General features: G+C 38.1%; 2 protein-coding genes across 2 annotated transcripts in view; both read left to right on the top strand.

The window, feature by feature from the left end:
• Positions 1 to 12052, top strand: part of LOC146465768 (protein DD3-3-like) — a 27889-nt gene extending 15837 nt beyond the window's left edge. Inside the window, exon 10 of the mRNA XM_085128204.1 lies at positions 11464 to 12052. Coding sequence (XP_084984330.1) covers positions 11464 to 11495 — 32 coding nt within the window. The 3' untranslated portion in view covers positions 11496 to 12052. The remainder of the gene's footprint in view (positions 1 to 11463) is intronic.
• On the top strand, positions 6568 to 11151 carry LOC146465769 (uncharacterized). The gene is made up of 4 exons (XM_085128259.1): positions 6568 to 6918; positions 7232 to 7396; positions 8051 to 8141; positions 11099 to 11151. Exons 2-4 carry the CDS (start codon positions 7235 to 7237, stop codon positions 11149 to 11151), a joined length of 306 nt encoding a protein of 101 aa, XP_084984385.1. The 5' UTR covers positions 6568 to 6918; positions 7232 to 7234.
• Positions 12053 to 13267: the final 1215 nt, after the last annotated feature.

The following is a 13267-nucleotide window of genomic DNA, read 5'->3' as shown; positions in this document are numbered from 1 at the left end:
AATTTGGTTTATGTGGAAAGAGTACTTTCGGAGAAATTAGGAATATGGTTGTGCTTGTTTTTCCTACTTGTCTAAATGGCTGACAGGGAACATAGTAAGACGAGCATTTTCTTCTTGTTTATAAAACCCAAATTATTGTAACGGCAAATTTTATAAACTGGAAGAGTGGTTCTACCATCTGTATGAATTTCATTTGAATTGGTTCTCATCCACCCGAGAACCAGACTCGTTTACTTTTACTTTTTGAGAATGGAACTTTTGCTCAAAACATGGTCTCAAGGCCGACGTCATCTAGTGCGGTTACCATGGCGACGATACATCTGCTGATCCAAATATGGTTGTTTTTGTTTATCCCTTAAGGTAACCTACCTCCACACAAAAATTGAAGGGGGGTTAAAATTTTTCATTTCCAACTTTGCTTCACTTTCCTGGAGAATTGCTCTTAAGTGGTAATTGAACTTCGTGTCGTGCAATTTTGGTCTAAAATCATACTTGTGATTTCAAATCAAACTTGCGCTATCGAGCCCGTTTGATTTTGAAATCACGCGTATGATTTCAGACCAAATTGCACTCCACTCAGTTCAATTACCAATATTTACCGAAGCCTTTCCATTTAAAATTTTAACCCAATATTCCGGCCGGTTTTTGGCTGCAAATGGTAAACGGCCCTGATCGCAGGTCCTTCCTTTTTATTTTCGATTGTGGCGTAAGAGTATAAGTAAATGCATTTCCGAAATGTCAACAGTCACGCATTATATTGGGCGACCAATTTTAAATGAATTAATATAATCAATAATGATTCGTTGTATCCGATCCCGGTAAGATTGAATATCGGGTTAATACAACATTAAGTCATTGCAATATACAGTAAACTGCACGCGACAATTGACAACGACGATATTTGGCGAAGTAGAAAGCCGCCGGGTAATATTGGCGGGGAAACGGGGGAACACGCTCCAATCGGCGAGCGTCGTTTTGACAAATGGTACAGGAATTTTCCAGTCATTTCAATCGGTTGTAGTGGAAAAGAGGAATACATTTGAGGATCTCCATCTTTACCGAAGCCTTTCCACTGTAATAAGCTGTATCATTTAAAATTTTAACCGAAAATTCCGGCCGGTTTTTGCCTGCAAATTTTAAACGGCCCTGATCGCAGGTCCCTCATTTTGCGATTCTGGCGTAAGAGGTATAAGTAAATGCATTTCCGAAATGACAGCAGTCACGCATTATGTTGGGCGACCAATTTTAAATGAATTAATATAATCAACAATAATTCGTTGTATCCGATCCCGGTAAGGCTGAATATCGGGTTAGCACAACACCAAGTCATTGGCAATATACAGTAAACTACACGCGGCAACTGACAACGACAATCACTAATTTAGCGAAGTAGAAAGCCGAGTAATTAAAATTGAGTATGGTCAGTTCAAATGTAATTAATAACCGAGAGTATCTCAAAACGACAATCAACCATACGTGCACGCTGATTCAACTAGACAAATGACGGTTGTCCAATGAATGACTTGAACAGTCACTGTCGTATCTTACAGAATTTATTAACACACATTCATGCAATCGCTTTGTTATGATTAGCTGTAGGCGGGGTCTTGCCAAGAAGGCCGTGATTAAGAACTTTGATACGATTAATCTTGACTCGAGGAAAACTGAAATCTCGACTCTCGAAATCACAAAATTTTCTACTCGAGAAAAAAATTCTCGACAATTTTTGTCCATTATGGCATTTCATATAAAAGCAAACAAATGAGATGGACCTAAAACTCCAAAAAGTGTGAATATGTATTCCTAATTGCCTCAGAGAAACTAACCGAGTTATATTTGATGTAATAACTTTAGCAACATTGAGCAAGCAGTATATTCTTTTGTTTTAGAGAGTGAAATAAGGCCGTTTAAGGTTCAGGTCCATCGAATTGCATTGCTCATTCTTACTGCGCATAATTTCTTACGTCATTAGCGCATGCACGTTAAAAACATGGCCATGCACGTGTTTGTGTGATGCTTTGTTCCGTCAATTACTGAATGGTTATCTCTTTCCTGAATGAACACTGTTAACCTAGCTATTATTGTATGTCTTTTATGTTGAAAAACCTTTAGACAAAATTGACGACAGAAACTCATAAGTTTTGTTTGAATTCATTACACATCATTGTGCCAACATACACTGCCTCATTTTGATTTCTAACCACATGCTGAAAAAAGAAACTTTATTTGTAAAACTGCCAACTTAGTTATCTCCGACATCTTTCGCAGAAGATACTGATAGCTTAGCAAGTGCTTTTGCCTTTGTTTGGCCAATAACTTAATTTTAAGCTATTCGTGATTGCTAGGCCGATACGTGCTTGCCTACTGACTCGCAGGCATAAGATAGTGACACTGAGAACACGTACGCAAGAACTCGTTTTGGGTCGATACTGCTTTATATTGTGCTTCCCTGCAAAGAATTTATCGTAAATTTTTTATTATGCTTCATACATTCTATGTATATTGTTTCTTAGTTCTTTTTTATTCATATAACTTCTGGTACCACCAAGCATGGCAATCACCAATCAAATAAACCCATTTTAGCTAGCGAATATTGCAAACAGTCGTAGCTCTTTCGCAGACAGGGTGGCCCATCTTTTTTGTTACATCCGTTTGAAATAATTTTATAGTTTATAGTGGTGAACAATCAGACTAAGCACGCCAAAATTTACAACGACTATATTAAGAGAAGTAGAAAGCCGGGTAATTAAGATTGGGTGTGGTCAGTTCAAATGCAACTAATAACCTAGAGGTTTTCAAAGCGACACTCAACCATACGTGCACGCTGATTCAGCTAAACAAATGGCGGTTGTCCAATGAATGACTTGAACAGTCACTGTGGTATCTTATAGAATTTAATTCAATCGCTTTGTTATGATTAGCCGTAGGCGGGGTCTTGCCAACAAGGCCGTCATTAAGAATTTGATACGATTCATCTTGACTCGAGGAAAACAGTAATCTCGACTCAAGAAATCACAAATTTTCCACTCGAGAAAAAAAATTCTCGACAATTTTTGTCCATTATGGCATTTCATATAAAAGCAAACAAATGAGATGGACCTAAAACTCCGGGGCATCCAAAAAAGGTGAATATGTGTTCCTGATTGCCTCCGAAAAACAAAACTAGTTTTATTTTATGTAATAACACTTACAACTTTAGTAACATTGAGCTAGCAGTATATTCTTTTTTTTTGGAGGGTGAAATAAGGCCATTATAGGTTCGGGTCCGTTGAATTGCATTGCGCATTCTTACTGCGTATAACTTCTTACGCAATTAGCGCACGAATGTTAAAAACATGACCACGTGCGCTAGATGATGCTTTGTTCCGTCAATTACTGAATGGTTATCTTTTTCCTAAACGAACACTGTTACCTACTTTTTATTTCGTTATTTTAACCAAGCTATTAATGTATGTCCTTTCTGTTTAAAACCTTTGGACAAAATTGACGACAGAAACTCATAAGTTTTGTTTGAATTCATTACACATCATTGCGCCAACCTACATTGCCTCATTTTGATGTCTAACCACATGCTGAAAAAAAAACAAAACATTTATTTGTAAAACTGCCAACTTAGTTATCTGCAACATTTTTCGCAGAAGATGCTGATAGCTTTGCAAGTGCTTTTGCCTTTCTTTGGCCAATAACTTAATTTAAGCTATTCCTGATTGCTAGGAATACGTGCTTGCCCACCACTCGCAGGCATAAGACACTGACACTGAGAACACGTACGTAAGAACTCGTTTTGGGTCGATACTGCTTTATATTGTGCTTCCCTGCAAAGAATTTATCGTAAATTTTCAATTATGCTTCATACATTCTATGTATACTGTGTTTCTTAGTTCTGTTTTATCTATATAACTTCCGGTATCACCAGACATGGCATTAAGTAATGAAATAAACCCATTTCAGAAAGCGATTATTGCAAACATCCGTAGCTCTTTCGTGGACAGTGTGACCCATCTTTTTTATTACTTCTGTTGAAATAATCTTATAGCAGTGAACAATCAGAGATTTTAGTTTGAAAACATTTTCACGACAACTTTTTTTTTTTTTTGCGGGTATCACCGTGAGAATTTTCGGAAGGCCAATGCTCAGAGCTCGTTACAGAGAATCTTGTTCCCTAGAATTTTGGGGGGCGCTTAAAAATTCAGCAGAATCTACTCAGGTCAACTTGTGTGAGCGTACACAAATGTCTTGAAAACATGAGCTCGAGCACCACCTTAGAAAACAGAAAACAATTTTTTCAAATATTTTTTCTATATATCCACTTTGGGTGCCACCCCTGAACATAGAACCTACAAAATACATTGGCGGGCTCACCCATGCAATCTTGAACCACCCTTATCATAAAACGGTAGCAGGCAGCTATAGTGTCATTAAATAAACAATATTGATACAATTTAACTTCACAATAATGTTAGCGCACGCACGTTAAAAACATGGCCATGCACGTGTGTTGTGTGATGCTTTGTTTCGTCAATTACTGAATGGTTATCTTTTTCCTGAACGAACGCTGTTACCTACTTTTTATTTCGTTATCTTAACCTAGCTATTATTGTATGTCCTTTATGTTTAAAAACTTTTGGACAAAATTGAAGACAGAAACTGATGAGTTATTACTAGGAATACGTGCTTGCCCACCACTGGCGGGCATAAGATAGTGATAGTGAGAACACGTACGCAAGAACTCGTTTTGGGTCGATAATGCTTTATATTGTCCTTCCTTACACAAATGTCTTGAAAAGCTTGAGCACCACCTTAGAAAACAGAAAACAACTTTTTCAAGTATTTTTTCTATGTATTCACTTTGGTTGCCACCCCTAAACGAATAGAACCTACAAAATACATTGGTGGGCTCACCCATGCAATCTTGAACCACCCTCTACCTTAAAACGGCTGCTATAGTGTAAATAAATTAACAATATTCGACTTCATAACAATGTTGCTTCAGGAACTTCGAGGTAACAATTCCAGTAAAATTTTTGGCGCTGCCATCACGTTGCAAGGTTTTTTGAAGCTGATTCAAAATTGCGCTTAAAACCGTACACTCATCCGTTTTCAGACATAAGGCTTTCCGCGAGCAACAAAACAAACAAAAAAAAAATTCGTTTGGATCTATGAAACGTCGCGTGCAACATTGGACAAAGGATACTAACTAATAAACTATAAAAATACTCCCACAAATGCTTTGGCGCTATATAACGAGATATGGCTGCCAACACGGTGGCAAAGAACATCGAGGTCACCGTGGCAAATATAAACTTTCCAAGAAACAGAATTATTCTGTTTTTATCCGTTTCAAAGAGTTATCGATAAAAAAACAGTTGTGTTGTTCTCCGTCTCTAATTTATTAGATTGTAAAGAAATCTTTTCTTGCATTAGCCTGAATGAATATGGTGTTGTTCTAGCAATTTTTGTCTCAAAAAGTTGAAAAACTCGTCCGCAAAACCAGAACTGTATTCGAGCTCTAGTTTAAAAATTACATCATGGAAGACGATGATTGTGTTGTTGTGTCCATTTACACTTTGTTTAGTGTTGTGAGCTGCTTGAATACAGAGAAATTTAACACGTACTGCGAGTAAACGGTTAATGTTTAAAGCAAACTGTTTGTCTGATGAGTTCACCGGCAGTAAGCATCATTTCCGTTTGACAAGAGAAACACCCTTAGGCCAAGCTTAACTGGACAACCAGTCATTGCACTCAAAAGGGGATCCTAACCTTTTAGTGAAACTAGAGATGGCCAATCAAAAAACAGCACGGCCTATGGCAGATAGATTTAACTTAACAAAGATTTATAGCTACAACAGTCTGGGCATGCGACTTCATTGTGCCTGGGTCTTTATAAATTATATTTGTTTTAATTTGTATTAGGCTAGTATCATTCAGTGATCACATCTATAACATACGACAATATACGGGGCATAACCAGTAACCAATATTTGTTTTCCTATTAATCAGTAGAATTGGAAGAAAAGCTATCCGATAGCAACAACAACATTTTCATGCAGTAAATTAATTCAGATCAGTCTAGTGGTCCATCTCGTAAATCCTTAAACATTTACGTTTAAAACGATTATCGGTTAGGTACATTTATCAAGCCAGAAAAATGATAAGTGATTCTGCGCTTCCAAAACTAGAAATCTAATTTCCTGGCAAAGTATACATGTACTGAATTTTGAAGTTGCATGCACAACTTAAGTTTCATCGCGCTCTCTCTCTCTCTCTCTCTCTTTTTTTCTTTCGTTATTTTTGTTTAGAAATTGTGAAACAGTTTACACTTGGAGTGTTTAGCACAAGTACGAGGATATTCACTCCTTCAATTTCCATTAACAACGGATCTTACTGAACGTCGTTTTCGCAAACTGAAATCTTCGGGAATTGATAGTATGCAATTGATTCTTCTTTTTCACCCTGGTATATTGGCCAGACGAATTCTCGGGAAAATGTTATTGCTTTATCAAAAATTTGAATCATGTTTTTTTTTTTTAACTTGAAAGCTATATATATTTAGCGACCAACAGAAATTGAGATTGTGAGCTTGCTGCCGCTCTAGATATTAAACGTCTGACCGAATTTGATCAATAAGACATTTATCGCGGTTTCGATAATTTTCGAGCGGCATGAGAAAATGATTTCTCGCGGGCAGAAATTGTATTTGTCTTACCGCACAGCTTTGTGGCTCACTCAATATCGATCACGTTTCACCTCCGCTTTGAGAAAATAATTTGAATCACCACTCCGTCTTTCTTGACATGCTGTTGTATAAATATTCAACTAGTGCAGTATAAAATCTCAGTTTCGCAATCCAGCTGGGGCATTTGGATCAAGCGAAAATTGTCAGCAAGAGTTCGTTCCTGATCTAGTTGGTGGTGCAAGGTAAGCTTGTGCTTTTAAATGAAAGATTCAGGGGACTTTAAGTCGTATAACCATTTGGAGGGCTTGGCAGTTGTATTTAGGTCTCCACGCCAATTGAAAGAAAACCTGTCTCAACATGAATAACCGGGCTCAAGTAAAGGTCTCCTCGGAGAAGTGGATCAAACAGAACGAACTTCCAGATTACTGAGTTTCTTGTACTTAAGTTTCACAGTAAAATATAGCAGAGAGATTAGAATTAAAAGAATCTTTCATTTTTTCCTCTCGTTAAGCAGCTAACTCAAGCACCTTGTTTTGTTGCTTTGTTTTCCAACAGACCATGAGGAGCGCTATATCTGTTTGGGGCTATCTGTTGCCTGCTTTTATCATGATCGTGCCTTGCACGTCAGACATGTTCATGCATTTCCCTCCAGGATCCAATAATCGACTGAACGGCGATGGTTTCAACGCCCGGAATGCAATCAGGCTGTTTGATTGGCAGGTAAGAATGCCGTTTGCGACAGTAGGACGTCTTTTCTAAATCTATACACGGAATTCTAAAGGTTTAAGCATAACTTTCTTGTTGTGTTGTTTATTGAATATTATGCTGCAGAGCCAGTTCTGTACCTCAAAATGATTGCAATATGTGAGTCTACTTGAGAAAGAAACCAAACGTTCTGTCCACTGAAATCAGAAAAAACTGCTAAGTAGTATCAAGAGTGGTAGTATCTCCATTATATGATTCTTCGTGTTTTAGGACCGCGGTTTATCGCACTTCACCAGGCGGTTTTTAACTTGAGCGTTTCAGTTGTAATTTAATTTGGGTGAATCTTCAAATGTGACCTTTCAAACAGTTTGGAGATGAAAACTTTCAGAAGTATTTTCTTGACGTTCACGTTGTTTATGAAGGGTTAACTCATCACTAGAACAAAAAAATTATCAGGTTCTCATGGAAAATATCTTCGACGGGGGGCGTATACCCGCCTAATATAACATCATATCATTCCACCTTATATTTCAATGTGAAACTTTCTGGTTTGATCACTTGACCAACCTATAATTATTGGTGTAAAATGCGGTATATTTGAACTGTTTTTCTGCTTTGGCAATGCGATACTGATATAACATCTGCTGCATAAATGTTCTGCTCTCTTAGAATAATGGCAAAGCTGGGTACAACGTCGGAGACAAGTTGGATGACAACCCTGGAGATAACATTCTAGAGTTCTCTGAGACATCTACCAATGGTACTAAATCATACGTTTTATTCTCTATGCATTAGGAATCTTACAAAAACCGACGGCAACAAGAAAGTCAAAAAATAAAAGGTTTAATGAGCAAAACAATGGCTCTGCACGTGCGTTAACAAATAGTACATTTCTTTGACGTCCTCTGCAAGACAAAGAATGAAATAGCCAAATTTCAAGTGTGGGCACACGACGGTGATATTGTTCTCTCACTTTATGTACTTGCAGTTGAACGCCGTTGCTACTAATCATGTCCTTTGATAATCCGTTCACATTGTGCAAATTTAACGGGTCGGATTGGGATAATTACAAATTAGACAAGATAACGTGAATATAAATTCTTAGTGACGTTTTGCGTTGGCGTTGCCGTCGTGCTATCGTAAGGTCCCTATTCTTCTTCTTCTCCCAGTCATCTCCACAATATACATTAGGAGGATAAAGGAATTAAAATAACGGAGAAAGAGTCAAAACTAGAAAGACTAATACTTAGCACTAAAGATGAAAAAAAAGGGCGCTATGCAGTCGGAACCTTCCCTTGCGACCACCTCTCTTGAGCGACCACTTTTCCAAAATAACAAAATTTCCCCAGTGGAATCCCAATAGTTAGAACCTCTCGTAAGCGACCACCCATTCGCCATATTAGGTAATTTATCACAGGCAAACCATCAACTGGGATACTGAAATTCTTTGGCAATATAATTTTGGAAAGTTTAAAAACGTTTTTGTGGCTACTGAATCACTGGAGTCACCTTATGCTAATGAGTTCAAAATTTAGACCCCCTGTGGTCTGATATCTCGTAAGCATGAGGGCCGGTTTTAATTTAAAATTGGACTATCCATCTTACCCCTTTGCTCTGACTTTGCAGATACAACATCACAACTGATGATGTGCCACGTGAGTTTGATGTCAGAAACAATTCACAGTGAGTAACTAATTTAGTATCTAATTAACTCAAAATATTAATATTATATAACTGCAGACAAGAAAATGTGAAATGTAAATTTGAAATGATTTCATGATTAGTCAGTAGTGATAAGTTCCTATACTCCACAATATATTTAATATTCCATTGTAAAAACACTCCTATTACAGATATAACGAAGAGGTTAAAGCAAACAGAAAAACATTTCTATAAACATAGAATATGGCCACTGAGACCATGCCGCTGGTACCGCAGAGGAGAATTTCTCATCATAGCGGACGTTTCTACTGAAAGTTGCTAAAGTCATTCCAGTTTTATTTCCTTCGCGGCGAACTCCGGCGTAAAACTTCCCAAAGTTCTCCGTTTGACAAGATTGGACAGACCACCAGGCATGTATTATACACTAAAAATTTCATGATGATTACGGAAGACGTTTCTGCTATCTTTTGAATAGGAACAGTGAAATGCATGCAAAACAGGATCAAGTCCGATTTTCTGTCCATTTCGTACCACTGCATCAATGTCAAGGAGAGAGGTTTCTTATTGTAGAAAATGCTAAAGTCCAGTTTTGAACTGGTTTAAGTTTTCGGCTTCAACAGCAGACCATTCACGCACAGTCATAGGAAAAGAATATTTAAATGGGTTACTTCGTGGGATTTACAAATAACTTAAAAGAGTGGTTTGCGCGAGTAGCATGATTATGTTGAAAACATAAGAATATTCCTCATTCAGATTTTAACTTCTATCTCGAACTTCAATACTAAGAAAAAAACAAAAGCTATGTTTTCTATGATCAAACATGTTTCTCTTAGCCGGGATTAAAGCTCGAAATAAAAGTTAAAAAGTTCGAATGAGCAAACAAGCAAGTAAGTAATCAATCAATCAATCAATCAATCAATCAATCAATCAATCAATCAATCAATCAATCAATCAATCAATCAATCAATCAATCAATCAATCAATCAATCAGATAGGCATAATAACTAATCCCTCTATTAATTAAAGTATCAACTCTAATTACTCAATCCATTGGTTCAACTCAGGCTTCATTCATCCAGTCTGAGGCAATTGCTTAGTCAATCATTAGGTTTGCTACCGTGCGTGCGATGATTGATTTTTCATTAATTACTTCAGTCGTCAATATAAGGTGAATACGAGCCAGCAACATTTTCTAGTTTTCAGCGCAATATACAGCGATACTTATCTGAGAAAAATATCCATTCAACATACTCAAGGATAATGAGTTTGAAAAATCGAGAAGAGTTCCAGCTGGAAATTACAAGTCACTAGTTCACAACTGAACAGGACAGAAGAAACAAGCTGCAAGCCGCTCAGACGATTGACGAAAACGAAGAAGATGCTCTTTTTGAGGCAGGAGAATCCGCCGACTCCAATACAGTTGCACTCTCAAAGAACTGTGTGGTGGTTTTTATCCCTACACTTGGGTTTCCAAGCCAGAGATGAGTGCGATGAGGACGATTGACTTAATGCTGCTTCTTTTAAAGTTGAATGTGATTTTCACAGCAGCCTTTTCTCGATCTGTACTTTGTGATGGGCTGGTAAAGTTTCGACGAAACCAGTTTTGTGAGTTTCAAAAACAAACCGCAGCTGTTAAAATTTTCGTCAAATTCCGCTACAAATCGTTCTTGAAGTCTTTTCTATAATCAACATGATTACATGTAAACGTCCAGTAAATTTGCTTTCAAACTCGTGGTACCGAAGCTTGTTCTTTCTGGGTTGCTCGCGTCATCAAAAACACGTCACGCGGGAAACCCTTTGAATTCAAGTGACCGGAAGTGCGTTTCTATAAATAAACAAGTTTGCTCCGAGTGCCATATAATAAACTACTTTAATACTAACCTAGCTTGCTCGAGCCGCACTGGGGAATATTGGCCCTCGGTCGTTCTTGTACGGACTTCGCTGCGCTCGGTCCGTACTGCCACGACCTCGGGCCAATATTCCCCAGTACGGCCATCGCGCTCGGTTAGTAAGAGGTTAACAATTGATTAAAATATTGTCATTCTTATATTTTAGGTTCAAACAATAATCGAGAGAACGTAGCTGGAGAAGGAAGGGACCGTAAGTAGATTTCTCTCATCAATGAAAACTTTACAACTGTACAAATGACAACCTGCCAAGCCATCTGGCGTACCGTGAAATTCTGAGAGCACAACTCCGCCCCCCCCCCCTCCCCCCACCCCTCCCATCTCAAACACTTAATTCCTTCCAGCAATTAGCCTTCAGTTTCTAATTCAGCGTGGTTTCCTTTTAACCGGACTCAGTCATGAACTGACCTTCAACTAGCCGCGCAGTAAAGGAAACTGCAAGCTGCATTCAGTTGTAATGGAAGAGAAATGGTTTGGAGGAAAACCTAACAGCCGTTTACATTTGCATTCCAGGTACTGATCGCACCAACGTGTGCTGGGTATAGGAAGGATGCAGTTCTCTTCAATCCCCCGCTTGTTCCAGCTTGCCTCTTGAAGTGGTTGATTACGTGAATGAATTCGACGCCGATAAACTGAATCTTCACCTCAACAAGGGATGCTACGTCGGTGATGACCCCTTGCAGGCTCAATTGAATAACGCTCCAGCCTCCTGCAACCCGCCGTGTTTCCGCATCACGCGACCTGGGGAGTACTGTTATATGAGCACGCGCAATAACAACTTCTCCAATCGACGTCACATGGAGCAGATCACCGTAACCCCTCCGTAGAAAGTCTTTGCGTAACTGAAATCTACTCTGGGGTTTTCCTTTTTTAATTTAGCACTCGGTGTAGGTATTGGAAGTTGGGTAGCCATGCCCGATAGTATTTCTTAGTATAAACTTATTCAAACAATATTAAGGACACATCATATCTCTCAATATGGCTTGTTACACTTATAACACGAGTAACACGTTTAACCACACGTTTGCACAAGGGATCCTCGTTTGTTTTCAGATGATGTAAATTGTTACAGGTTTAAAATAAAGAACAGTCTGAAGTTACAGTACCGTTCAAGGATTGTTTTCTAATTTGTTGTAGTGATATCATTTTTCTTGTTCGATCAAAACGGCATTTGTATCGTCGACTGAACGCATAGGTCTTTCATCTGATTATTTATTAAATAACCTTAAAATAGCGTATACGTTCTGATTAATTTAGAGTTTGTCGTTGGGGAGCTTTTTCGTATTATTGCGTATTATAAATAAGTCGCCCCTACTGAATGAAGGATCACGATCAAGTTTGCGATGTATACGATACCTCCAAAAACCAAAAGCAAAACCAGCAGCTAATGGTTAGAGGACAGTTCCAGAGCAGACGGTCCCGCTAGCTGGAGTTCGTAATAACCGCGTCTATCTTAACAAGAAAACAATATCTGTATGATTTACGGGTCTTTATTGTATTTCAGATGCAGGCTACTAATCTCGACACTAAATGTTTGATGGCATCGTTCAAGGGTGGGCTTATGATGATTAATGTTCGAGACCTCTTGCATCTCAGTAACCACTTTACATGCTTGAAAAATGTTGACCAGCACATTTCTCTTGTGGCTAAATTGAGGTAAATCTAGCCAGTTTAAGCTCAAACCAGGGGTTTAGAAATCTTTAATCACGTGTGATTAATAACCCAAAATGTAAATTTTAGCCCCAGAAACTTTGCCAGTGTTTTTTAGAATTTTCAGAGGCTAATCACAGATCAAGGTTTAAACCGTTCAGTAAGTTCTTGAGTTACTTCAAGCAACTGAGAAACAAAAACACCGAAGTGACAGATGCCATAAGCTTCCTCTGAACCTCCCTTTGTTAACCCAGCAGGTCGTGATAGACTGATGAAAAAAATATACAAATAAAAGGTGCCATTATGTATAAGACTGAATGATCATAATCTTTCTTTTTAAAAGTTTAGTTATATAAATATTATTAAAGTCTTAATTTTCAGTGGCACCCAACGAAAACATTTAATTAAAACACTTTAAAATGTTTTTTTTTAGTTCCCATGCACGTGACAGCAGAACGAATCAAAATTCCTATCAAAAATGGCGCGCGCATCGAACCGGAAGTTGAAAATGCAGTTTGGGCGAACCGGAAATAAAGCCTGCAGGAAACATTTCACTATACCTCAAAACTTTACGCAACGACCTATCTTGATACCTATCACATTCATTCAGTGCCATTTGCTAATAGACAAGTTTGGGGAACTTAACCAGTAGAATTTTCTGTGAATG

Source organism: Pavona decussata, unplaced genomic scaffold, assembly GCF_977016875.1.
Source record: "Pavona decussata unplaced genomic scaffold, jaPavDecu1.1 SCAFFOLD_155, whole genome shotgun sequence".
NCBI lineage: Eukaryota > Metazoa > Cnidaria > Anthozoa > Scleractinia > Agariciidae > Pavona > Pavona decussata.
The sequence above is the reverse complement of the archived record's forward strand: the minus strand, read 5'-3'. Positions and strand labels throughout refer to the sequence as shown.

Bases quoted from the DNA above. Each gene is read 5' to 3' on its own strand.
- LOC146465769 (XM_085128259.1), top strand. From the start codon at position 7,235: ATGAGGAGCGCTATATCTGTTTGGGGCTATCTGTTGCCTGCTTTTATC. The intron at 7,397-8,050 runs GTAAGAATGCCG...CTGCTCTCTTAG, and splicing joins TCAGGCTGTTTGATTGGCAG to AATAATGGCAAAGCTGGGTA. The intron at 8,142-11,098 runs GTACTAAATCAT...CTTATATTTTAG, and splicing joins CTCTGAGACATCTACCAATG to GTTCAAACAATAATCGAGAG.